This window comes from Tachysurus fulvidraco, chromosome 16, assembly GCF_022655615.1.
Source record: "Tachysurus fulvidraco isolate hzauxx_2018 chromosome 16, HZAU_PFXX_2.0, whole genome shotgun sequence".
NCBI classification, from domain to species: Eukaryota; Metazoa; Chordata; class Actinopteri; order Siluriformes; family Bagridae; genus Tachysurus; species Tachysurus fulvidraco.
The window spans coordinates 3,512,323-3,536,515 of NC_062533.1; the positions used below are offsets into that span (position 1 = coordinate 3,512,323).

At 41.8% G+C, this 24,193-nt stretch overlaps 3 protein-coding genes and 1 long non-coding RNA gene across 10 annotated transcripts; 3 read left to right on the forward strand and 1 right to left on the reverse strand.

Annotated features, from left to right (window-relative positions):
* The first annotated feature begins 15 nt into the window (after positions 1-15).
* niban1a (niban apoptosis regulator 1a) lies at positions 16-14,018 on the forward strand. Of its 2 annotated transcripts, none has more exons than XM_047801996.1 (15): positions 16-240; positions 3,688-3,818; positions 3,965-4,093; positions 4,189-4,303; positions 5,860-6,024; positions 6,101-6,216; positions 6,657-6,761; positions 7,807-7,969; positions 9,290-9,477; positions 10,216-10,350; positions 10,532-10,639; positions 10,897-11,004; positions 11,330-11,441; positions 11,522-12,441; positions 12,559-14,018. In XM_047801996.1, exons 1-15 carry the CDS (start codon positions 189-191, stop codon positions 13,711-13,713), a joined length of 3,702 nt encoding a protein of 1,233 aa, XP_047657952.1. In that variant the 5' UTR covers positions 16-188; the 3' UTR covers positions 13,714-14,018. The 2 variants fall into 2 exon arrangements, with proteins under 2 accessions (XP_047657952.1, XP_047657953.1); XM_047801997.1 differs by having other exon boundaries at positions 11,522-12,372; positions 12,490-14,018.
* A 1,710-nt stretch (positions 14,019-15,728) lies between these two features.
* On the forward strand, positions 15,729-19,768 carry grcc10 (gene rich cluster, C10 gene). 6 transcript variants are annotated; one of them, XM_027163383.2, is made up of 4 exons: positions 15,729-15,990; positions 16,279-16,331; positions 16,456-16,632; positions 17,424-19,768. In XM_027163383.2, exons 1-4 carry the CDS (start codon positions 15,869-15,871, stop codon positions 17,561-17,563), a joined length of 492 nt encoding a protein of 163 aa, XP_027019184.1. In that variant the 5' UTR covers positions 15,729-15,868; the 3' UTR covers positions 17,564-19,768. The 6 variants fall into 6 exon arrangements, with proteins under 6 accessions (XP_027019184.1, XP_027019185.1, XP_027019186.1 ...); XM_027163384.2 differs by having other exon boundaries at positions 15,857-16,013; positions 16,240-16,331; XM_027163385.2 differs by having other exon boundaries at positions 15,866-16,013.
* A 1,466-nt stretch (positions 19,769-21,234) lies between these two features.
* srd5a3 (steroid 5 alpha-reductase 3) lies at positions 21,235-23,239 on the reverse strand. Its single transcript, XM_027163382.2, has 5 exons — positions 23,006-23,239; positions 22,769-22,908; positions 22,480-22,671; positions 21,671-21,796; positions 21,235-21,542 (listed from the first exon to the last, which is right to left on the reverse strand). The coding sequence occupies exons 1-5, from the start codon at positions 23,209-23,211 to the stop codon at positions 21,283-21,285; spliced, it is 924 nt and encodes a 307-aa protein (XP_027019183.1). The 5' UTR covers positions 23,212-23,239; the 3' UTR covers positions 21,235-21,282.
* LOC113653667 lies at positions 21,802-24,020 on the forward strand. The gene is made up of 3 exons (XR_003443136.2): positions 21,802-22,046; positions 23,444-23,494; positions 23,588-24,020. It is a non-coding gene; the product is annotated as an uncharacterized LOC113653667 (long non-coding RNA).
* The last annotated feature ends 173 nt before the right edge of the window (positions 24,021-24,193 follow it).

Sequence of the window (24,193 nt, forward strand, 5' to 3'; positions counted from 1 at the left end):
TAAATCTAATCCGATTAAAGGGAACTACCTACAAGATCACCTGCTTATCCAGTGCGCCATTTGAGACAGAGCCGCTGTGTTGTGAGGCAGCAGTGCGTTTTGAAACTTGACTTAGAAAAGAAACGCAACTTCAAGTGACACAACCTGAGTGCAGGTCAGAGGTCAAAACTAACACTAACAACGCCACTATGGGAATATCGTCCAGTCTTCTGGATGAAAATAAACACAACTTCATTAAAGGTAAAGTCCAAACTTTCATTTTTATCCATCATTTAACCTCCACAATTAGCACAGAGATTTCTTGATGTAAACAGTGGGTAAAATGTCAATATGTGAGCAGAATGCTGTAGTTTTCAACCAAAATACAAATTTAAACAAATTGTAGCTGTAATAATATTTTCTACAGACTATAAATGTCATGTTATTAGACTAAACATGCCTGAGAATAGAAAAGACCTAATCTAATTTGAATGGCAGTAAACTAGACCGAGGTGTACCAGTAACACACAGCAGAAAACCAGCATGAAGTGACTTAGTAAGGTGTTGAGGCACTGGGAGCTGTCAGAAGAGCTTCAGTGCATCTTTACACGGATTCTACAAAGCCCGGGAAGTGTATTGAATGATTAACACCATCGATGAACTCCAAATGCTTCTCTCAGTTGGTGTTGTGATGGTGGTGATGGAGAAGAGTAACATGATATGGAATCATTCTGTGATTCTGTTGTAGCTTGTGAGTCTGGAAAGAGGTATAGGAGAAAAAGATGATGAGTCAGAATAATGTCTTAGTGACTTGTTGCCTCTAATGTCAGAATAATGTCTTAGTGACTTGTTGCCTCTAATGTCAGAATAATGTCTTAGTGACTTGTTGCCTCTAATGTCAGAATAATGTCTTAGTGACTTGTTGCCTCTAATGTCAGAATAATGTCTTAGTGACTTGTTGCCTCTAATGTCAGAATAATGTCTTAGTGACTTGTTGCCTCTAATGTCAGAATAATGTCTTAGTGACTTGTTGCCTCTAATGTCAGAATAGTGTATGCAGCATGGCATAATAAGCTAATTTCCACACACATACACACATATTTTTTTTAATCCATTTCTTTTTGACAAATTAAAATTTTTTTATATATATATATATGTGTGTGTGTGTGTGTGTGTGTGTGTGTGTGTGTGTGTGTGTGTGTGTGTATATTGTGTGTGTGTATATATGTACAATTGTGTGTGTATGTGAGGAGATTTTGTAAGACAGGTGAAACATGCGTATAAGGTATGTGAGCACAGAACTGGCCCTGCAGGTCAGGCGTGATTGCCTTATGCAGCCTTGACATCAGAGTCTGATTTCATAGTTTAAGAATGCCAGACATCTCAACAAAACTCTGACACACCCACAACCATCTAAACTCCAATATAAACCATCCCAAAAATCAGCATTCAGGCATATTTCTTTTTTTAAAAAAATATCTATGCTGCATGTGATATTTATTGTGTTATATTTATTGTGTGATTTTTCAATATCTGTAATAGAGCGGTTTAGGGGGTAGAGTGGAGCGGTTTAGGGGTAGAGTGGAGCGGTTTAGGGGTAGAGTGGAGCGGTTTAGGGGTAGAGTTGAGCGGTTTAGGGGTAGATTGTGGTGTTTGGGGGGTAGATTGGAGCGGTTTAGGGGGTAGAGTGGAACGGTTTATTGGGTAGAGTGGAACGGTTTATTGGGTAGAGTGGAGCGGTTTAGGGGGTAGAGTGGAGCGGTTTAGGGGGTAGAGTGGAACGGTTTAGGGGGTAGAGTGGAGGGGTGTGGAAGAGTAGAGGGGAGCGGTTTAGGGGGTAGAGTGGAGGGGTGTGGAAGAGTAGAGGGGAGCGGTTTAGGGGGTAGAGTGGAGGGGTGTGGAAGAGTAGATTGGAGCGGTTTAGGGGGTAGATTGGAGCGGTTTAGGGGGTAGAGTGGAGCGGTTTTGTGGGTAGAGTGGAGCGGTTTTGTGGGTAGAGTGGAGCGGTTTTGTGGGTAGAGTGGAGCGCTTTTGTGGGTAGAGTGGAGCGCTTTTGTGGGCAGAGTGGAGGGGTTTTGGGGGTAGAGTGGAGGGGTTTAGGGGGTAGAGTGGAGGGGTTTAGGGGGTAGAGTGGAGCGGTTTAGGGGTAGAGTGGAGCGGTGTTGGGGTGTAGAGTGGAGCGGTTTTGGGGGTAGATTTGAACGGTTTAGGGGGTAGAGTGGAGCGGGTTTAGGGGGTAGAGTGGAGCGCTTTTGTGGGTAGAGTGGAGCGGTTTAGGGGGTAGATTGGAGCGGTTTAGGGGGTAGAGTGGAGCGGTGTGGAAGAGTAGAGTGGAGCGGTTTAGGGGGTAGAGTGGAGCGGTGTGGAAGAGTAGAGTGGAGCGGTTTAGGGGGTAGAGTGGAACGGTTTAGGGGGTAGAGTGGAGCGGTGTGGAAGAGTAGAGTGGAGCTGTTTAGGGGGTAGAGTGGAGCGGTTTAGGGGGTAGAGTGGAGCGGTGTGGAAGAGTAGAGTGGAGCGGTTTGGGGGTAGAGTGGAGCGGTGTGGAAGAGTAGAGCTGTGCAGTTTAGTGGGTAGAGGTTTTCATTTAAATTAAGCAAGAAGCCACACCTGATTCCTGCCGTTTAATCAGTTGATCTTCACTTTCAATAGACTCAGGTGTGGTTTCTGCTTGGCTGGAATGAAATGTTGCACCCACACCGGCTCTTTCTGGAAAGGATCGAACACCTGTGGTGTGTGGAAAGTGTACAGCATACAAACTATGTCAATATAGGGTACGGCTTTAAAAGTGTGTGTGATGTTCGCTGGGAAACAAGATTGTGGTGTCCATAGCGTTTTATTGAGCAAGAGGAACTAGAGGTCCATCCTCAAACCCATGAAAAATGCATCAGTATGACCTAAAAAGAGCTCAAGATGGCAACCACTAAGCTTTAACAGTTGCTTTAAGTCATTTTACCTGTTACTTGTCTGTATGATTGATCAAACCTCTGATTAACAGATACTCAGTGAAGCGTATCTCACATCTCTGGCTGTTAATACACACTTGGACACATGGCTTCTCTGGGAGAATGTGCCTGGCAATGTGGTTCCTGTGGGTTTTCCAGAGAAACATTGTTTGCTATGTTTGCTTAGCATCTAAATGAAGAAGAAGCCTCCTGAGGATTGAACACTACAACTTTCTGATCAGTAACCCAGAGCCTTAACCGTTGTGCCACCTCTGGACCTAAAACTTCTTTCTCTTATGATGGTGAACCTGCCAAGAACCTTGTAACTAATTGCCAATCACCGAAACATGTTGACAGAGTGCAGAATTACACATCACACATTCAACCAGAGCAATAAGCTTTTATTCATTCACTCGTTCTCGTGTTAACACCTTACCGCTTCTATGTACTGTACATCACCACAATCTACAGTTGTATCAGTTTTCTCTCCCTGTGATCCATGTGTCCCCATAAGTGTCATGGTGTTAGTATTGTATAATGGAGTCATTTACGTGAACCGTGCAGCATGTAAATATAAAGTTATAGAATATAAAATTCTGATCAGGCAAGCGTTTTAAAAACACTGAAATCTCATTTGGATCATAGACTGCTCTGTTTGTTTAGTGGACATGCTTACATCACCGGCAAGTGTGAAGACGTATAATTAGGCGACCGTCTGGTTCGCGCATGCTGTCTGGTTTACTCGTGTGTATTGCGTGTATTTCAGGTTGGGCGCAGACGGAGCTGAGGAATTTTGCATCGATCTACAAGAAGCAGTACTCTTTGGCCTTTCTCTCCCATGTCCATGATGAGTTGGTGCAGCGGAAACAAGAGCATACTCAACTCCTTAAACAGCGGGTGAGGACTTCTTAGATGTAAAGACGTATCGGATCTCACACAAACGTATCATGGAGACTAGCCTTACTTTGGTTTGAATGACAAACCGAGAACAATTGACTTCTTGCCGAATATTCGTTCATTTGTGTGTTTGTTTTATTACCCAGGATCCCCCACAGGAAGCAGAGGTGGTCTACCAGGAGCCTGTGTTGTACTTTTGTGATAACAGGAAATGGAAGGAGAGGTTTGTGGTGGTTCGTGCCAATTACTCTCTGGAGTGCCATGAGAGCAATGAGGCAAGCTTTTCATCACTTAGACAGAACAATGAGGGAATTGTAATGTCCATGTGACTGTAGATGAGCAATAAAGTGCTAATCTTTCTCTTCTGCAGACGCTTATCAAAGGCATACCACCACTGTACAAGCTGTCAGCTACAGGAGGCACTATTCTGACCACAGAAGAGAAATACATGGAAGTGGTAGACAGATGCTTTCCAGATACTGACAGTAAGCAAGACCAGGGCTGTGTTTTTGTCCTCTATATTATTTTTATTATTCCAAGTGCACTGACATGGGTTTGAGACCCTCTTAATCACCAGAGGGCAGTATTCATTACTTGTGTAGCATTACCTGAATGCCTTCATACACATGCACGCACTTGCCAGGACCTCCTAACAGTTTCATTGTTAATCCAGACCAAGAACCCAGAACCAATTAATAATAAAAACCAAGATGTGCCGAATCAATATGGCCATATGATGGTGAAATTATATAGAAAATCCTGCCTCATATGTCACTTTGGGACATTATGAAAGGTTATGCATGCACACAAGAAGCTATACAGGTGAACTCTTTCTTATCTGACTATTTAATAAGTGCTTCAGAGTAAAGCTGCGTTACACACACGGTGATTTTTATCTCTGAAAATCTTGATTAGATGTTCCTACTACTGGTTGCCGTAGTAATATAGATCATCAGTATGTGGAGCGACTCGCATTTCGTTTGACTACAAATCAGTTTTCTGCTGAAATGAAACATTCTGGAGAGAGATTCTGGTGTTTGTTACGGTGGCCGAGAAGTGAAAATCACATTAACAAATCCGAGAACAAATGAACAAATCCGAAAACACATTAACCTGTGTGTGACCTTTACACCAACCCAACATTTATCTGACTGTATATTTATAATCACACCCTCTAGTGTCACCCATATGAGTATGAGGTTCCCCTTTGAGTCCGGTTCCTCTCAAGGTTTCTTCCTTACCAATTTAAGGGAGTTTTTTCTTGCCACTGCTGCCTGAGTCACCTCAGACTTGCTCATAGGGGATAAATACATATACATACAGTACATATAGTACATACATACAGTACATACATACACACTGAACTATATATATCTTGAATTTTTATTATATTAATTCTCTATATTTCTCTTTATGTTTACTTTCTGCTCTATGTTTATGTTCTGTAAAGCTGCTTTGAGACAATGTCTATTGTAAAAAGCGCTACACAATTAAACTTGAATTGAATTGAATTAACAAATCCGAAAACACATTAACAAATCCGAAAACACGACAATTCAGACAACCCGGAAACGGTAGGTATAGTTTGTGAATAAGTTGTTGTTGTGTTTTCGGATTTGTTAATGTGTTTTGCACTTCTCGGGCACCGTAGTTTGTGTATAAAATACACAAAGCAGTGTTTACCTGCATCATAATAGTCATTCTGTAGTCACTCCGTATCCTGCACTTTGTTACATCTCTGGACACACCTATGTCTGGCCTAACGCTCAGTGTCACTATGTCGCTTTGAATAACTGTATGTGTGAATGTAGCATCAGACGTGATGAACTGCTATGACATTGTTTAGGATTTAGAATTGGCACAAAAGCTACATATATTAATATTTTCCCCCGAGTTCCTGCTCAGTAGTTTGAGTAAGACTTGTTTCACTATAAACACTGTATATTTGGTCACGTTTGGCATGCAGTGAGATAACTGTAGACTAGATTATAAAGCCTGGCAGATTCTGATTGAGGTCTGAATGGTGTGTTTTGTGTTGAAGATGTGAAAGAGGAATTTGCGCCCCCAGTGGTGGGTATGCCGGGGCAGTTTCCAGTGTACCTCCGACTGCCATACCAGAGAGACTACTACTTCTGCTTCCTTCAGGAGGCCAAACAAGCCACGTTTATCTCTATGTTATCTGACTGCATTCGCCACCAGAATCAAGGTAACACCACTGGATCCTATACATGGATGGTACCTCACTTTTGAGTGTCCTTCTCAATCATCTCCCCTCCTTCCAGACTTCTTGAAGAAGAAAACGTATGAGGTGCAGGCCTTTGTCAAAGCCATCCAGCTCTACAGGCAGGACAAGGGCTACTATGAAGAATGGGATATGCTCTTAGGCAACGATGTGCAGGTACATAGGAGCCATTTCTATTGCTTTGTATCAGCCTGTGTAGTACAGCTAGCTTTTATTTAGCATTACATACTACAACTTAGGAAACACCCTTTCATGCCATGAGTAATTTTGCCCTATGGTTTCCTTATACATGCACACCCAGAAAAAGCCCACATCACCAAACCGGTATAAACGAGTACACATCACCAAATACGCTTTATTTCAGTGAGTAATGTTGGAAAATAGGGAGTGTCATTGCATAGTTTCAGCTGCTTGTTCTATAGCAGCCAACGTCTAATGGTGACAAATTGTAGAGGAAAAGAGAAAAAATTTAGCCCAACGATTTGTCTGAAAATAATCTTGGACCATTCTGACTAGTGAATATATCCATTTAGCTCTCAAACCTATTCAACAGTAAAGATTCTGTCCCTAAATAAAGTTGTATCATCACACTGTAGATGCTGACTAATCTAACCATGGAGGAGCTGATGCCGTTTTTAGAGAAAGACATGCTTACTCGTCTGAAGGCCAAGAAGATGGACAAGAAGAGAATGTGGTTTGCTGTGAGTAGCAACATTTAAGAAAAACCCATACAACTGATTTCTCTTTTATCTTTTCTTTCTCAGCATTGCTTGAGAAATCATTATGACAGAGACTTTAGTGTATAACTAGATTTGTAAAGTTTGTCACGACAAACTTCGATGTTGGCTTTGACAAAGCAAGTATTCGCGAAGGCCGGTGTTTTTTGGAGGCGAGTGGACATAAGGATCAGTGTTACCTTTGGAGGCAAGAGGACAGAAAGCTAGGGTGCCAAAACATTTGGACGCAATTGGAGATGAGAGCATGTGACGTCATCTGAATACTCTTGAGGAAGTTGCCCACATTGGGCTGAGCGTTTTGATGTACTACATGTCAATGTTGTAAAACGTTTTTTGGGGGGCGGGGCTGCGGGACAACCGAAAGGCCAGTCGGTACACCAATGTAAAACTTTGTTCTGAGTCTCACCCTAAAGGAGCTGGCCGAGTTTGGTGTAGATAGTTCGAAAGCTTGCCGAGTTATAAACCTCCAAAGTTTATAATGGGAGTTTATGGGGGGGGGAAAGGCCACTTTGAGACCCGGTACCAGAAGTACCGAAACTCTGATCCCTTAGAAAAGTAACAGCAACAAACTTCATTTTTCTTTATTCTACAAAGCCAACATAATAATATTCTGAAGACATTTTCCTTTCGGTTTTTGATGTATTAGACAAAACATTTTAATATATATTAAATTTTGAGCTATACAGACATGGGACAAAGACATAACCAACTGGGACAAAGACATAATCATTAACATTGTTTCCTACATTTACTGCAGACTCTACTCAAGATAGTGTTAGATAATATCAGAGTCCTGGGTGTACAATATTGTTATACTATATAAGATGATGGGATGATAACAGAAATTGACTGATTGAATGATCTAAATCTGGGAATTCTTTGGAAGCAGAAGCAGGTTTAGGGGGTTAAAGCTAGGACTGAAATGTCCCCTGGGTTTGTCTTCAAGCTAGTGTGCACACGCCACAGACCGATGCTTGTAATGAATCATCACCTCTTCTTTGACCCACAGACAATTGAGGCAGCGTACAACCTGGTACAGGATACTCTGATGGAGGGGATGGCTGCTCTGAACGATGAGTGCCGAGAGACAACCAAGCAGCAGAGTGCACTCATGCGCTCAGATATGGATCAGATCATGAGTTCCCGAGCCTTTCTGGAGAACAAGCTCAGAGGTATCACCTCATGATGAACGAACCCTACTTATGACCTGTATGTGTATAATTATGTGGCTGTACGGGGCGTCTACTATCTCAATATGCAGCTGTTATTAACATCATACTCACAACATGGTGAGTGTTGAACAACTGTAATACGTTATGGTGTTTGAGTGCCGAGGTGTTGATGTATACCTTTTGCACATATAGATAGGTGATTATGCATTACTTCAAATAAGAAAGAGAAGGTACAATATATGTATTATGGTATAGGGGACACTCACTTGTGGCTAGAATGCATGTATTAATACCAGTACGTCAGAATAGCGTACATTTGGGCAACTAAAAAACAATCTTTTATAGAAGTCATCAGAAGAGAGAATCATGAATCTTGTTTCTCTTCTTTATGGGAGGATGATTATAGATGGTAAAGTGCAGCAGGAGACAATATTCACAGTGGCTTGCACATACACATCAGCCATAACATTTAAAGGCATCTGCTTAATATTGTGAGCCTAACAGCTCTGAACCTGACAGATCCTAACAACTCTGAACCGGCAAGCTCAGTCCAGGCAGCTACTGTATCTTTTGCTCCCCGTATGCATTAGTGAGCCTTGGGCTTGACCCCTGACCCATGGTCCTTGTCAAAGTTGCTCAGATTCTTACCCATTTTTCTTGCGTATTCTTGCTCTCACAACAGAACAGCTGTGAGATCTAACTGTTCACTTGCTGTCAAATATATCCCACCACTTTATAGGTGACAATGTAATGAGATAAACAATTTAATTCCCGCCACCTCTCAGTGGTTTCATCGGCAGACTCCCTTAGCGACTTACATTATCTCATTTTTATACAGCTGAGGAATTGAGGGTTAAGGGCCCTGTTTAGGGGCCCAACAGTGGCAGCTTGGTGGACCTGGGTTCAAGCTCACAACCTTCCAATTGGTAGCCAACACTTTAAAAACTAGGCTACCACATTCCCCAACTAGGTAACATGGGTTGCCAGGTATCTGTATAACATGTCTGTATGGCATGTCATTCTCTAGCTGAGCATTAACGCTACATAGCACAATATGCTCAGGAGGCAATCCAGTGCAGAACTGCTTTCACTGATGAGAGGAGTTGCCCTGAAGTTTATATAATGTGTTGTTTATCCCTTTTATTTTCATTCTTAAGCTTTAAATATATATTCAACTTTTTAGATCTTCTGTCTTAATATCACAACCATACCGAATGATAAACAGATATAAGCCACTGACAAACATTGAGTATAATTCTCTAGTAATATATTAACAAGTTCTGTAAGAACTTAGTCTTATTCACTTCCATTCTTTAACAGCCACAGTAGCCGAGCTGGCTACCGAATACTGCAAAGAGAACATTGAGCCTCGCCTGCCGGTCGTTCTGGAGGAGATGATGGGGCCCATCAGCTTGGGCTTTGAGGAAGCACGCCAGGTCAGCGAGAGCATGATGGAATACCTGTGCAAGAATTATCAGGCGGGCTTGACCAGAGAAGAGCTGCAACAGGTGAGGTGAAGTTTAAATAGTAAAAAACATATCGGATGTCTGTATTTCAACTGGTTTTTATTTAACAGAAACACACTCATCCTATCATCCGGAGATCACATTTACATTTTTGCAGACACTTTAAAGTGAAAGTGACAGTGACGTGACATACGGCTAAGTACTGTGACCCATACTCAGAATTCGTTCTCTGCATTTGACCCATCCAGAGTGCACACACACAGCAGTGAACACACACACACCATGAACACACACCCGGAGCAGTGTGTAGCCATTTATGCTGCGGCGCCCGGAGAGCAGTTGGGGGTTCTGTGCCTTGCTCAAGGGCACCTCAGTCGTGGCCGGCCCGAGACTCGAACCCACAACCTTAGGATTACGAGTCCGACTCTCTAACCATTAGGCCACGACTTGCCCCAACTCTCGTTCAATAAACTCTTTAAACTCTCGCTTAATAAACACATCCATGTACCAGAGCCATCCATGGACAGAAGTACAAATGAGTACTTAGGAAGGGAGGGACATAAGCAGCTAGTCGAAAAGTTGCCTTTTTATGTCTCGAGGACATACAGTATGTGCTAGTATGTCTCATGATAGAAGAGAGCTGCCTGACAGGTTGGAATTGGCCTGGATCAAAATAGATAGAAAATCTTGACAAATCATGAGTGTATTTTATGCTCAATCCATATACTCCAGCCAGTCTGTGATAAATAGAATTGGTTTTAATACATGTTCTTGTCTTAGGCTTTGGTGGAGATGAGTAAACCAGACTTAAAGAGCTGTTATGAGAAAGTAAGTGGCCTGAGGGATCAGATCCATGAGTTCAGCTACCCAAACTGCAGAGGACTGGAGCACAGCACACAAATTGATATACAACAGGTATAAATATCATACACTCTTACTCTGAAATAAACGTTCGTTTTAACGTTCATTCTAAGCCCTTAGCTCTGCGATTACAAAAGCAAGGAATGTCTAGGAATGTGCTGAGACTGTACAGCTCCAGTTCTTTTAATAAATGTTATTTTACTGTGTTTAAATGTCACTTGTCCTGATGGTGCAGCTGGTGGACAGTGTGTCCTACACTTTTGAACTACTTCTGAACAAGTCTTTGGAAGACGACACCAACCTATTAGATGCCATGACAAAAGCCAAACAGAGGGTGCTGAAGGTACATACACACACACACACACACACACACACACACACACACACACACACTCGCTATTACACTATTACATATTACTGTATTTGTGTTTTATTTTTCACTGTCGTGAGGAATACAGGAGCTGAACGCTGCTTTGCCCACAACCAAGCCTAACCATAACCCCTTAACTACAAGAACATTATCACATACACATTCAGTGCACTGTAGCATGTGGCTCATATCAGTAAACACTTATTGTGATACAACTGTGTACCCACCAGCAATACGACTACGACAGCAGCACACGGAGAAAGAAGATTTTCCAAGAAGCTCTGCTCAGCATCACTCTACCCAGTGTCAAAGCTTTTCTAGCTCCTACGTTCAAAGAGGTACGGCTATAAATATGAGTGTTTATTATGTGTTTATTGTTTATAAATGAGTGTTTATTGTTTATAAATATGAGTGTTTATTATGTGTTTATTGTTTATAAATATGAGTTTGTTTATTATGTGTTTATTGTTTATAAATATGAGTGTTTATTATGTGTTTATTGTTTATAAATATGAGTGTTTATTATATGTTTATTGTTTATAAATGAGTTTTTATTATATTACGAAAACATTATTAAAACATTATATTATAATAAAACTTCTTTGTAATCATCAACAGAAATATGGGAAAACAGATATTTCCTTTTCTGAATATTCTATTTAGGAACTGCCGAACTTTGAACAGTACATATTTGATGATTATGTCAATTTCATCAACGTGGAAAATGTCTATGAGGACATATTGCAGCAGACACTAGAGCAGGACATTGGAAATGGTAAGTAACAAAAAAGGAATGTTGTTCTATTCGGTTTAGGTGTCTGATTCTTACTTTGTCTTGTTCCTGTTTATTTACAGTGGTGAAGGAAGCTGCAAGCATGAAAAAGTACAACTTATTTATGGAGTCCAGGTACCGTTTTAGTGTTTCCAGCAGGTACTTCTCTATGCCTGACAGTCCAGACTACAACAGCTCACCCACAACAGAGCTCAGTTCTCTGCCATCCTCCCCTTTGTTGAGTCATGGCCTACTGGAAAGCCCGTGCACTGGTGAAGATCCAGGTGTTGCTGAGCAGGAAGAGGTTCAGGCTCATACACAACCAGAGCTTATTAAGGTACCTGCTGGTGAAGACCCAGGCATGTCTGAGAAGACAGTGGAGCAGGAGGTCATCATTGAGGCACTTGAGCAGACAGAACTTATTAAGGTACCTGCTGGTGAAGACCTAGGCATGTCTGAGAAGACAGTAGAGCAGGAGGTAATCTTGGCCCAGCAGGTAGAGATTCAAGCACAAGCACAATCTGAACCTATTAAGGTAGAAACATCTGTGAAAGCTGAAAAAGATCACAAAGTGGAGGATTACAGAATGCTAGATGTACCTGTTACTGCTGAAACTGAGATACGAGTCACACCTGACACTCTTATAGAGCACACGGTAGTTGTGGAGGACATGCTGGTTGCCACTCAAAATTTGGAGGAGAAAATGTTCACAGGGGCTCCTAATGTAGTGGCCATAAACCCAGAAACATTGCTAGATCCAGCTAGCTACTCAAGCATAGAACCTGCACTGACACCTGCAGGTCTTCCACTGCTCCAGTCTAGTCCACCAGTCCAGGATAATCCTCCAGTTGGGGCTAGTGCTCCGAGCCAGGCTAGTCCTACACCAATCCAGGCTAGTCCTAAACCAATCCAGGCTAGTCCTATACTAGTCCAGGCTAGTCCTTCACTAGTCCAGGCTAGTCCTTCTCCATTAGTCCAGGCTAGTCCTTCTCCATTAGTCCAGGCTAGTCCTTCTCCATTAGTCCAGGCTAGTCCTTCTCCATTAGTCCAGGCTAGTCCTTCACTAGTCCAGGCTAGTCCTTCTCCATTAGTCCAGGCTAGTCCTTCTCCATTAGTCCAGGCTAGTCCTTCTCCACTAGCCCAGGCTTCACTAGTCCAGGCTAGTTCTTCTCCAACAGTCCAGGCTAGTCCTCCAACAGTCCTGTCTTGTCCACCAGTCCAGGTTAGTCCTACACCAGTCCAGGCTAGTCCTTCTCCACTAGTCAAGGCTAGTCCATCTCCTCCAGTCCAGGCTAGTCCTCCAACAGTCCAGTCTTGTCCTCCAGTCCAGGATAGTCCTACACTAAACCAGGCTAGTCCTCCTCCATTCCAGTCTTGTCCACCAGTTCAGGCTTGTCCTCTGCCAGTCCAGGCTAGTCCTACATTAAACCAGGCTAGTTCTACACCAATCCAGGTTAGTCCTCCACCAGTTCAGGCTAGTCCTCCACCAGTCCAGTCTTGTACACCAGTCCAGGCTAGTCCTCCTCCAGTCCAGGCTAGTCCTCCACCAGTCCAGGCTAGTCCTCCTCCAGTCCAGGCTAGTCCTCCTCCAGTCCAGTCTTGTCCTCCACCAGTTCAGACTTGTCCACTAGTCCAGGCTAGTCCTCAAATTAGGACTAGTCCTCCTCCAGACGGGTCTAGTCCTTCTCCAGTACAGGCTAGTCATTCACCAGTCCAAGCTAGCCAACTATACCAGTCCAGTCCACCAGTCAAGCCTACCCCTACACCAGCCCAGGCTAGTCCACTTGCCCAGGTTAGTCCTCCAGCTCAGATTTGTCCACCAGACCAGGCTGGTCCTCCAGTGGTTCAAGCTAGTCCACCGGTCCAGGCTAGTCCACCAGAGGGAGACACAAGGCCCATGGACCAAGTGTTGCAAAGTGAAAGTGTCAAATGTATCTCTGCAGAGAGTGAAACAGAGAGTGCAGCCAGCATTAGGTCAGATGAGGTCATAGTGAGCAAAGTGACAGAGTTTTCTGATGATTCATCTTGGACCACAGAGGAGGAAGGGGATAGCATTGAGGAAGATGAACTGACAATGGACACCACAGCAGATATGCCAAATGTGTCAGATGTTAGTTCCAATGTAACTGACAATTCTGCAGATCCCAAAAATGAAGCTGCCAGACCTTTAGATTGCATCAAGGAAATCCGTGAGCTTGTGATGGAAGTGATCGAGGTGGAGGAGATAGCTCAGCACTACCCTGACAAAGGAGAGGTCCACTTAAACACACAGTGAAGGAGAATTAATATTTATAAGAGACTTTCTGAACAATCTGACTCACCGAGTAGTTAAAAACACTGTCATGACAAGACTTAATGAGCTTATTTCTCTATTAAAGTCACTTGAGTAGTTTATACAGCTTCAGGAGCAATGTGAGTAGAAAGCAAAGTGGGTTTTAAGTTGTTTTATAATTGTTTTTGGATTGACTACGGACTTTAAGCTGCTGTTGAAAGAATGCCTTTATTTGTCGTGCTGGTGTTATATGCTTTCATGCCCACAAATAAATAACTAAAGAAGGGGGAATAAAAATATGTAACATATACATGTCTCAAAATAATTGTTAATAATGTTTCATGCACTTTCAAATTCTTATTTGTATTTAATAAACCTCTTAAATACGAACCCTTTGAAAAGAATGGTCTATGCACGTTCAGCGATTTGTTAAGCCTGCTATACAATACATGAATAAATATCCTAACGTATAATGAAAAGCTGGGAATGCCATGCACCCAACATGGGGATGTGGTAGCCTAGTGCTTAAGGAAGGTTGTGAGTTCAAATTCCAGGTCAAACAAGGTGCCACTGCTGGGCCCCTGAGCAAGGCCCTTAACCCTCAATTGCTCAGCTGTATAAAATGAAATTGAATGTAAGTCGAACGTAAGGGTGTCTGCTAAATGCCGTGAATGTAAATGAAAATTGAGAATCCGTAACATGTAAACGTTAGTTATTTTCTCTCTCTACTTTTTTTTAACTGCCGACCATTCACTGCTAGGCTCGGCGAGCTAAAGACGTACTTTAAATCTGTGCAAATCTCAGTGGCATTTTTAAAATTATTTGTGCTGTCTGCATCAAAACCTTCTTGATTTACACGAATCAAAAACAATGCCCATAATTCATGTAAAAGTTGTCCGGTATTACTCATAGCCTTAGATATTAACTATATGAATAAAAATACAGCTATTTGTATGGACAAGAAGGGCTCAGGTAAGTGAATAGGAGATATTGAACTGGATCATTTTTTAGTTTATTCCTAACAACAGAGATTGAAGATGCTTGAGGAAGCAATGCCCATGCTACAAGAAAACGATTTGTCCGTCTAACACAAATGATAAAGATAAAGACAGGTACATAAATGTTTGTATAATGTCATTAATGATTATGTCACAGTATCTAACTGTTGAAAATAAATAATGAATAAAAGATTTCATGGGAGGGAATTGACCCAGAAATGAGTGTGATCAGTGTTGGGATTAACAGCACTTTCTATTTGTTCCCATGTTTTTAAAGAACCAAAAGTAATTGGATAAAGTAACGATCATACATTCAATTATTTTTAATACTTGATTGTAAATCCTCTGTTGTCAGCTACTGCCTGAGGGCTGAAACACAAATAATCAGACCGAGTGTCTACCCTTCCTGTGTGCGCTCACTCTCTCTCTCTGTCTCTTGCTCTGTCTCTCTCTCTCTGTCTCTCTCTTTGTCTGCCTCTCTCTCCCTGTCTCAATCTGTCTCTTGCTCCCCCTGTCTCTCTCTGTCTCTTGCTTCTCTGTCTCTGTCTGTCTCTCTCTCTCTCTCTGTCTGTCTCTCTCTCTCTGTCTGTGCCTGTCTCTCTCTCTCTGTCTGTCTCTCTCTCTCTGTCTCTCTCTGCCTGTCTCTCTCTCTCTCTGTCTGTCTCTCTCTGTCTCTTGCTTCTCTGTCTCTGTCTGTCTGTCTCTCTCTGTCTGTCTCTCTCTCTCTCTGTCTCTGCCTGTCTCTCTCTCTGTCTCTCTCTGCCTGTCTCTCTCTCTCTCTGTCTGTCTCTCTCTCTCTCTGTCTGTCTCTCTCTGTCTGTCTGTCTCTCCTGTCTGTCTGTCTGTCTGTCTGTCTCTCTCTCTGTCTCTCTCTCTCTCCACCATATAAACATTCTTAGGTCTATATATTTAACTACAATATAATGTGGTGGGCGATTTTAAACTATGAGCCTATTTCGACTATTTCTGTTTAACATGTTGCACACGGACGTTTCTGATGGTCGCACTAATCAGTGTAACACCCGGAACTGCCGTGCATTTGTTGACTTCTTGTCAATATATACGAAGATTTTATTTTCTCACCCGTATTTCGCCAAACCGATCCTTCCGCAACGGGATTGGTTAATATACCCGCTGGTCGGTGATGTGATTGGTCCGTAATGTTTAAGCATCGGTTGTCAGCCAATGAACTGATCGGTCGGTCCTCTCAGGAGGCGAGTTGTTGGAATACGGGTGGGATAAAGAAAATAACGCGTAGCCGAGCGCCTGCTGTAACTTTAAAGTCAGTTGTTTGTTAATTGTATTGTAAGTAACTACTGAAACCTTCCGTCAAAAGATTTCCTTTTGTTCAGAGCTTTTCGGGTCGATTTCTCAGTTTGATTCAGTGTTATTAGGTCTAGCTGTAGATATATTTAATTATAGGTGTTTATATCTAGCTGTTGTATCGAAATGTAGGTTATTATTCATGTTTCCTGTTTATTTGCTTGTCCTGTGAACATGTTGGCATTGTGTTGTGTTTTATTTTATTTAGACAAATCTGTGTACGTTTGTATTTTAAACATTAACCCAGAATGGCATCAGCTCCAGCCCAACAGCCTACACTGACAATAGAACAAGCCAGAGGTAAAGATCAAGTCCTCAGTCATCCTCATGAGCTGCAGCCTGTTCATGTGGACCTGTCCATCTCACTGTGTGTGTGTGTGTGTGTGTGTGTGTGTGTGTGTGTGTGTGTGTGTGTGTGTTACAGTGGTGATGAGTGAGGTGATCCAGGCTTTCTCTGTGCCTGAGAATGCCTCTCGGATGGAGGAGGCCAGAGAAAGTGCCTGTAATGACATGGGGAAGATGCTCCAGCTGGTTCTTCCTGTGGCTACACAAATCCAGCAGGAAGTGATCAAGGCTTACGGCTTCAATAACGAAGGAGAAGGTGAGACACCGTTCTATAACCTTTGAACGATTTCATCTTTTGCTCGAAGGACGATATGAAAGACCTTGCTCTAAAAGTGCCATTGCATAACCACCAGGAGACTCGTTCTAGTTGTAATATGTTTGTCTTGTCGAAATCGTTCACTGATGGAGACTTTTCTGTAGAATGGTACCTGGCAGCATGGCTGTCGGTGTGTCGAATAAAAATAAAAGTCAAAACCTGACTGCAAATGATGGCAAAGAGTCCTTTACGCAATGCTGACTGATGGAGCCACGAATATAAGGGACCTGTTTAAAACTGTACCCCAAAATTTGAAATGCATACAATATGATTCAGCTTTATTCCATTCCCCAGAAGTCGTACAGAAGTTTAGAAATAAAACATGAGTTTTTTTTTTATCCTGCGTTCTACTGTATCATTACATCTTGTTGCCAGTGGTACACTGTGATGTGTTTGTGCTACAGCAATTTCTCAAAGGTCATTTGTTAACCATGGAGACCACAGAGACACCCGGTCTCTGCTAATGAAACTGTATGATCACTGTTGCGTCCATGATGGTGTAGCTAGAGATTTCTGAGTTGCCTTCTCAAGTAACAGACACTAATTTTGACATATTTGTCAAGCGCAGACAAACCTACTGCTAGCTTTTCTAGTGGAAAGTATAAAATGGATCCATGCTATACAGCATGCACTTCTAATCAAGAAGTTAACTCATAGCCTTTCTGGACATTATAGTCATCTGGAAATATGTCCTCTTGAGCATATCTTCTTTGCTTTGGTTATTTGTTCAGGTGTTCTGAAGTTTGCCAGACTGGTGAAGATGTACGAGTCTCAGGACCCAGAAATCGCTGCCATGTCGCTCAAGCTGAAGTCTCTTCTCCTGCCTCCTCTCTCCACTCCGCCTATCGGTGGAGGAATTCCAGCTTCTTAAATCCAGCTCAATCAACACCCACGTCGCAGGGGTTTTAAAACATCCTCACTTTAACTGTCATCTGAAATATAGGTGGATTTTCCAGACTGCGATTATTAAACAGATTCTCACAATCAGTGTCCTGGCAGCTGGCAGTCACTGCACTGTGACTGGGGTTTTGGCTGAGAAGTAGAACGGAGCCTGGTGGGCGTTGGGGTTTAAGACTTTAAGAATTTCAGTTTATGTTCTATATGTTAAAGGAACATCACTGCTGTACAGTCTGTGCAGTTTATCTCCGTAGTTGTTGCAGTGACTATTCCAAAAGGACGGAAATCACCTGCTATAAAGAGCACAAATAAATAAATCCTACATATTACAGTCTGGAAAATCCACGGTTCATATCCTGAACTTCTCACATTTCCATGGCATTCCTACTTTTGTATCATCATTGCATACTCTCGCTCGTATTTATTTGTATTCCGCTGTATTATAGTACGATTTTTTTGCACAAACCTGGACATTCCTCTGAAAGAACAACAACATTTGAAGAGGTGAGTGAAAGAGACTTCAAGCGAAATCTCACTCTGATGTAAATCCTACAGCTGCTGTGGAAATTCCAGCCATGCAAAGATCCCGAGGAACAGTTAAGCCAGGACTAAGATGTATGGCATGTAGTTAATCAGCAAACCCTGTTTTCTTTACTTTTAGTTTTTGCACATTTTTCCAAACAAATAATAGAAATATCTCTGTCCCAGAGTCTTTTACTTAACGAGTTTCCTCGAGCCACATCCAGTGCTTCAGGAACTTTTATAAAGGCACGCAAACACTCCAGACACCGGAGGCTTAAAAAGAACGACCTACACTTTTGTCGTCCACTTTATTAGGAACGCCTGCACTTTCAAGCGTTTATCTAATTAACCAATTATGTGGCAGCAGCGTAAAGCATAAAATCTTACGGGTGAAGATCAAGAGCTTCGTTTTATGTTCACAGAAAAAGTCTGATCTCTGTGACCTTAATCGTGCTTTGGTTTTTAGACGGGCTGGTTCGAGTATTTGAGAAACTGTTGATCTCCTGCTGGGATTTTCTCACACAACAGTCTGTAGAGTTTATAAGGAATAGAAAAAAAAAACAGAATGCATTGTGTGAGCGACAGTTCTGTGTGTGGAAACACCTCGTTGATGAGAGATCTGAGGAGAATGGCCAGATTGATTCAAGCTGACAGGAAGGATATAGGAAGTCATATAATCACAGAAAAGCATCTCGGCATATGTTGTACATCAAACCTTGAGGTCAATAAGCTACAAAAGCAGAAGACCTCATCAGGTTTCTCTCCTGTCAGCCAAGAACAAGACTCTGAGGGTGTCATGAGCACAGACTTGCATAAATAGCCTCAGATTCCTGTTCTTAGCTGACAGGAGTCGAGCCCAATGTCTTCTTCTGCTTGAGCGATTATATGGCTTTAGTATACTTTTTACTTTTTATATACTTTAGTTTTCCTAGCAGCTCAAACCAATCTGTCTATTTTCATCTGAATTCCCTCATCAATGAGGTGTTTCCACACACAGAACCGTCACTCACATAATGTTTTTTTGTTTTCTGCACCATTCTGTGTAAACTCTAGAAACTGTTGTGTGTGTGTGTGTGTGTGTGTGTGTGTGTGTGTGTGTGTGTGTGAAAATCCCAGCAGGAGATCATCTGTTTCTCAAATACTCAAACCAGCCCACGTGCTACATCCAAGCCACAGCTACAGTCCCAGAGATCAGACTTATTCTTCATTCTGATGACGGATGTGAACGTGAATTGAAGCTCTTGACATGTATGTGTATGATTCTGTACACCGTGCTGCTGCCACATGATTGGATGATTAGATAACTGCTCGAACATGTAGGTGTTCCTAATAAAGTGGGTGGTGAGGTTGCAACAAACTTCAGTAATTTTGTTAGGAATATTTTAGTCTCAAAGCTTCAGGTCAATACTAAAGAACAAGCTGATTAGAAATAAGATGAAGATATGATAGCATGTTACGTCTGAACTGACTGCTGCATGTGATCCAGGACGAGGAGAAGCTTTCCTTCATACAGTAAAGTGTCTGATAAATCTGTGAATTAATGTTCAGGTGCATCACCTTCATCATAAACACTATTCATGTTTCCATTTCCTTAAATGTTTTTATTTTTTGTGAATTCATTTTTGGTGTGCAATAAAAACTCAAATCAGGATCAACACCCTTGGTCTAAAATGCTGCTATTTACTATTATTATTATTATTATTATTATTATTATTATTATTATTATTATTACAGTTAAGGTATGGAATGCAATGCATTCTGGGATTTCACTGGATATTTTGCACTATTGTGAGACCGAACTCTAGCATGGTGATGTGTAATGATGTACTGGATGTACTCTACACCATGCAGCTACTGTTTTAATATACATACTAAGTTGGATATTCAGATTCGCACACGTCTTTAATAACTTGTGTTATACAAATGCGATGTTTATCTATTTTTTTTAGGTTGTTGTGTTCCAGGTGTTATGGTTAACCCAAGTGGTTGCTATTGTATTTCAGGTACTTGCTAAGGTGTTCTGAGGTGGAAGCTGATTGTTTGCTATTTTACCCCAGCTGGTTGCTAGGTTTGTGTGTTGCTAGGCAGGTGCTATCTGTATCCCAGGGGCTTGCTATGGTGTTTTGAGTGTTGCTAGGTAGTTACTATGGTATTTTGTGTGTTTCTAGGTGGTTGCTATGGTGTTTTGTGTGTTACTAGGTGGTTGCTATTGTATTCCAGGTACTTGCTAAGGTGTTCTGAGGTGGAAGCTAATTGGTTGCTATTTTACCCCAGCTGGTTGCTAGGTTTGTGTGTTGCTAGATGGTTGCTATCTTGTTGCTAGGCAGGTGCTCTCTGTATCCCCGGGGCTTGCTATGGTATTTTGTGTGTTGCTAGGTGGTTGCTATGGTATTTTGTGTGTTGCTCGGTAGTTTCTATGGTATTTTTTGTGTTGCTAGGTAGGTGCTGTCCGTATCCCAGTTTTCTGCTATTTATTTTATGTATTGCTAGGCAGGTGCTATGGTATTTTGTGTGTTGCTCTTCAGGGTCTATCAGTATTCCAGCTGGTTGCTATGGTATTTTGTGTGTTGCTCTTCAGGGTCTATCAGTATTCCAGCTGGTTGCTATGGTATTTTGTGTGTTGCTCTTCAGGGTCTATCAGTATTCCAGCTGGTTGCTATGGTATTTTATGCGTTGCTCTTCAGGGTCTATCAGTATTCCAGCTGGTTGCTATGGTATTTTATGCGTTGCTCTTCAGGGTCTATCAGTATTCCAGCTGGTTGCTATGGTATTTTATGTGCTGTTCTTCAGGGTCTATCAGTATTCCAGCTGGTGGCTATGGTATTTTGTGTGTTGCTCTTCAGGGTCTATCAGTATTCCAGCTGGTGGCTATGGTATTTTGTGTGTTGCTCTTCAGGGTCTATCAGTATTCCAGCTGGTTGCTATGGTATTTTGTGTGTTGCTAGGTGGGTGCTCTCTTGTCGGTAGGCAGGTGCTATTATATTCCAGGTAGTGTCACTTAGAGCACTTTTAGGTGTGAGCTCAATTCATGTCGTAGATTCATTACAAACTGCTGTCTAGGCTTCTGTTTTATCTTCCATGATGTTTCTCTTCTCATTGTTTTTCATATAATTTATCACACAGTTTCGACATGTTTGTATATTTAAAAAAACAACAACAAAAATCAGTTAATTACAGAAAGAATGGAAAGATGGCTTTGCGGTCAGAGGGATAAGCTTTAAACGTCCTTCTGTAATACTCATGACAGAGATGAGCTGCCAGAACCTGGTTACACAGAACATAGAGCACCACAAGCCACCATGTGAAAGAGACACAGCCGCAGCACATGCTCATGGCCATGTAGATCAGCAGCTCTGCCAGATAGTGAGGACAGGACACCAGCTCGAACCAGCCTCCATGTGGTATCCTATGGGCGAGAGTCTGCACCTGACCTGTTGCAGATTAAATATTAAAGGTTTTGTTTTGACGTATCCAATGGTGTGTGTTGATCATTCAGAACAATTAGCTGGATACAAATGAATCGGAAAGTGTAATAATGGCAGTTGTTGGATGTTGTTACCTAAGCTGTTGGTGCGCAGGCTGGCCAGCAGTGAGAGTGAACGGTGCTGCAGCAGTGAAGCCCAGAGGAACAACAGGACTCCTGCAATGGGCCATATGATCTGGGAGAAGGTCACAACAGATGTCCCTGAGAGAGAGAGAGAGAATTATGTAGAATTTTATATCAATTAGTTTTTTTCAAAGCAATCTCATTATATACATATACAAGAAAGTTTCTAACATATGTTTGGTTAAGTGTGTTACAGCAGTGTATCTAAGAATCTAACAGGTTGCTAGGTGATAAGAAGCTAGTGTCATTCACTGCATCAGAATTCCAAATGTTTCCATACAGAGAAGATTCCAGGAAATGGTTGCTTAGCAGGATTGCTGATGAGAAGGTGAGTTCAAATCCCACTGCTGCCAGGAGGCCGTTGTTGGGCCCTTAAGCCTGGCCCTTCTCCATCAAATGCTCAGAGCCATAAATATAAATATTGCAGTAATTCATTTAATCAAATTAACGTGTCTCTATAAACACTTAAAAAAAATCTATCATCCATCCATCATTAAGACCATCTTACGTTCATCATATATCAAATATCCACACTGATGTGCGCAGGTGAAATATAGTCAAATATGTGAAGGAATTACTTCTAATGGAAATACATTTTAGTTGATTTTGGCTGAACACAAGAATTATAGAGTGACCTAAGAGATACAGCACGCACACACACACAAATATACAGTAGTGTGTGTGTGTGTGTGTGTGTGTGTGTGTGTGTGTGTGTGTGTGTGTGTGTGTGTGTGAGTGAGATCACAGGAACTCATACTCACCTTCTGCAGGCAGTGAGGAGTTTACAGACAGGACAGTCAACCCTAGCAGGATGTAATAACTCAAGCCAAATGCATACTGAACAACATTGATGTGTCCATTAGAGAAAATGCTGACCAGGAAGCACTCCAGCAAGCGCCTGAGGGAATGGATCCACAGGAGAGCTTGTAACACTAAGACTGTCAGTTTTACCTCTGAAGTGGAGACAAACAGGATGTGGTTACATACAGTATGTTCTGGGGTATTATTACATGTATTATACTGACAGTATATCCATTAAAAATAAGGTACCGTTTGCTTGACCAGTTAAAAAAGTAAGAAGATTGGTCAGAAAGTCAGGAAGCTGTTTCTCGACGAACACAGAGAGGATCAACAAAATGAGCAGAAGTCCATTCCAGAGGACAGAAACCGCGTAGAAATGCCAGAACCATCTACAGAGGACAGATACAGCAATGTAGTTTGGAGTAAACAACGGAAACAGAACACAGAGATGTCATTATTCAGGAAACATGAAGCTTTTTTTAGCACCTTTTCGGAACATAAAGTAAGGGAAAGGTCTCGGGTTGCTGCTGGATCTGTGCTTTGGTTTTTCCGTATCGAATAAGAGCCTGGAAAAGCTGCTCGAATTCACCCGGTAATCTGAGAGAGAATTTACAAACACTGAAAGCTAACAGAAAAGCTAATGCTAACAATAACCACACAATGTCAACTGTCTGAAGAGTAACAAGCATCATAGCAACAGGACGAGGTTCGCTGGTGAAAACATTCCGTCGGAAAATAAAGAGTTGTGATTAAGGGTTCCGTCTGTGTTAATATGGTGTGGATATTATAATAACAAGCAGTTTTGCAGACACTCTATCGACGTTATATACTAATGGTTTCTCAAGACAATGCAAGTAGACTTAATTTAATGTACATAAAATTCATCAATACATCATTTAATAATAATTCTTAATGCATTCACAGGGCTCTCAAGATTTGAAGACAGACAAGAGTGACAAGGGGGTGTTGTGTTTGGTAAGGATCACTGAACACAATTTAACCAAATACAAAGTATTTATTCAATTTCCATTTGTTAATTTTTTAAATTTTAAATTAAATTTTTTTTAGGGTCATGATTGAGGACAATGTCCCGTCCAGAGGCAAGCTGTTTCTTGTTGAGGTTTTTTCATGCCGACCATCGAAAATACCCTCTCGGCATTTGCATTAGAATGAGGAATCACTAAAACCAAGACTACTTGTTCTGGAACAGGTGTTGTCAGTGACCCGGGGCCCCCTGGCACCATCTCAGGGCCCCCAGTTTGAGAACCACTGGCCTAGGCTACTTGTTCTGAGCAGGTGTTGTTAGTGAACAGGATGTAAAACTGTTGGCTAAGTTACAGACACTCATGAAAAACTCCTGCTGATTATCTGGTGAACAGTCTCTAACAGCAGTCACAATGTCATTGTTTGTGTCAAACAAGTTGTGAATTTGTTGTAACATTAAAACAGGAGATCATGACTTACTCTGTGCTCAAAGTGATGCTCACAGCTCCAGTGGTTTTCTCTGTAGGTGAACGAGGATGATGCTGAACAATTCCAGGATCTGCTTTTTTCCATTGGTTGTTGCGTTAAATCTTACAATAGTGATACAATAGTGTTATTTTCTGATTGGCTATTGTGTTGCCTCTTTTTTGATTGGCTGATAAGTGTCAGGCCCGACTAAGAACTCCAGAG

Coding starts and splice junctions, on each gene's coding strand:
- srd5a3 (XM_027163382.2), bottom strand. CDS start 23,211: ATGATGCTTGTTACTCTTCAGACAGTTGACATTGTGTGGTTATTGTTA. Junction 22,672..22,768: donor TTTAACTGGTCAAGCAAACG/GTACCTTATTTT, acceptor TCTCCACTTCAG/AGGTAAAACTGACAGTCTTA. Junction 21,797..22,479: donor CTCCTCACTGCCTGCAGAAG/GTGAGTATGAGT, acceptor TCTCTCTCTCAG/GGACATCTGTTGTGACCTTC.
- grcc10 (XM_027163383.2), top strand. CDS start 15,869: ATGTTTAAGCATCGGTTGTCAGCCAATGAACTGATCGGTCGGTCCTCT. Junction 16,332..16,455: donor GACAATAGAACAAGCCAGAG/GTAAAGATCAAG, acceptor TGTGTGTTACAG/TGGTGATGAGTGAGGTGATC. Junction 16,633..17,423: donor CTTCAATAACGAAGGAGAAG/GTGAGACACCGT, acceptor TTATTTGTTCAG/GTGTTCTGAAGTTTGCCAGA.
- niban1a (XM_047801996.1), top strand. CDS start 189: ATGGGAATATCGTCCAGTCTTCTGGATGAAAATAAACACAACTTCATT. Junction 241..3,687: donor TAAACACAACTTCATTAAAG/GTAAAGTCCAAA, acceptor CGTGTATTTCAG/GTTGGGCGCAGACGGAGCTG. Junction 9,478..10,215: donor CCAGAGAAGAGCTGCAACAG/GTGAGGTGAAGT, acceptor TTCTTGTCTTAG/GCTTTGGTGGAGATGAGTAA.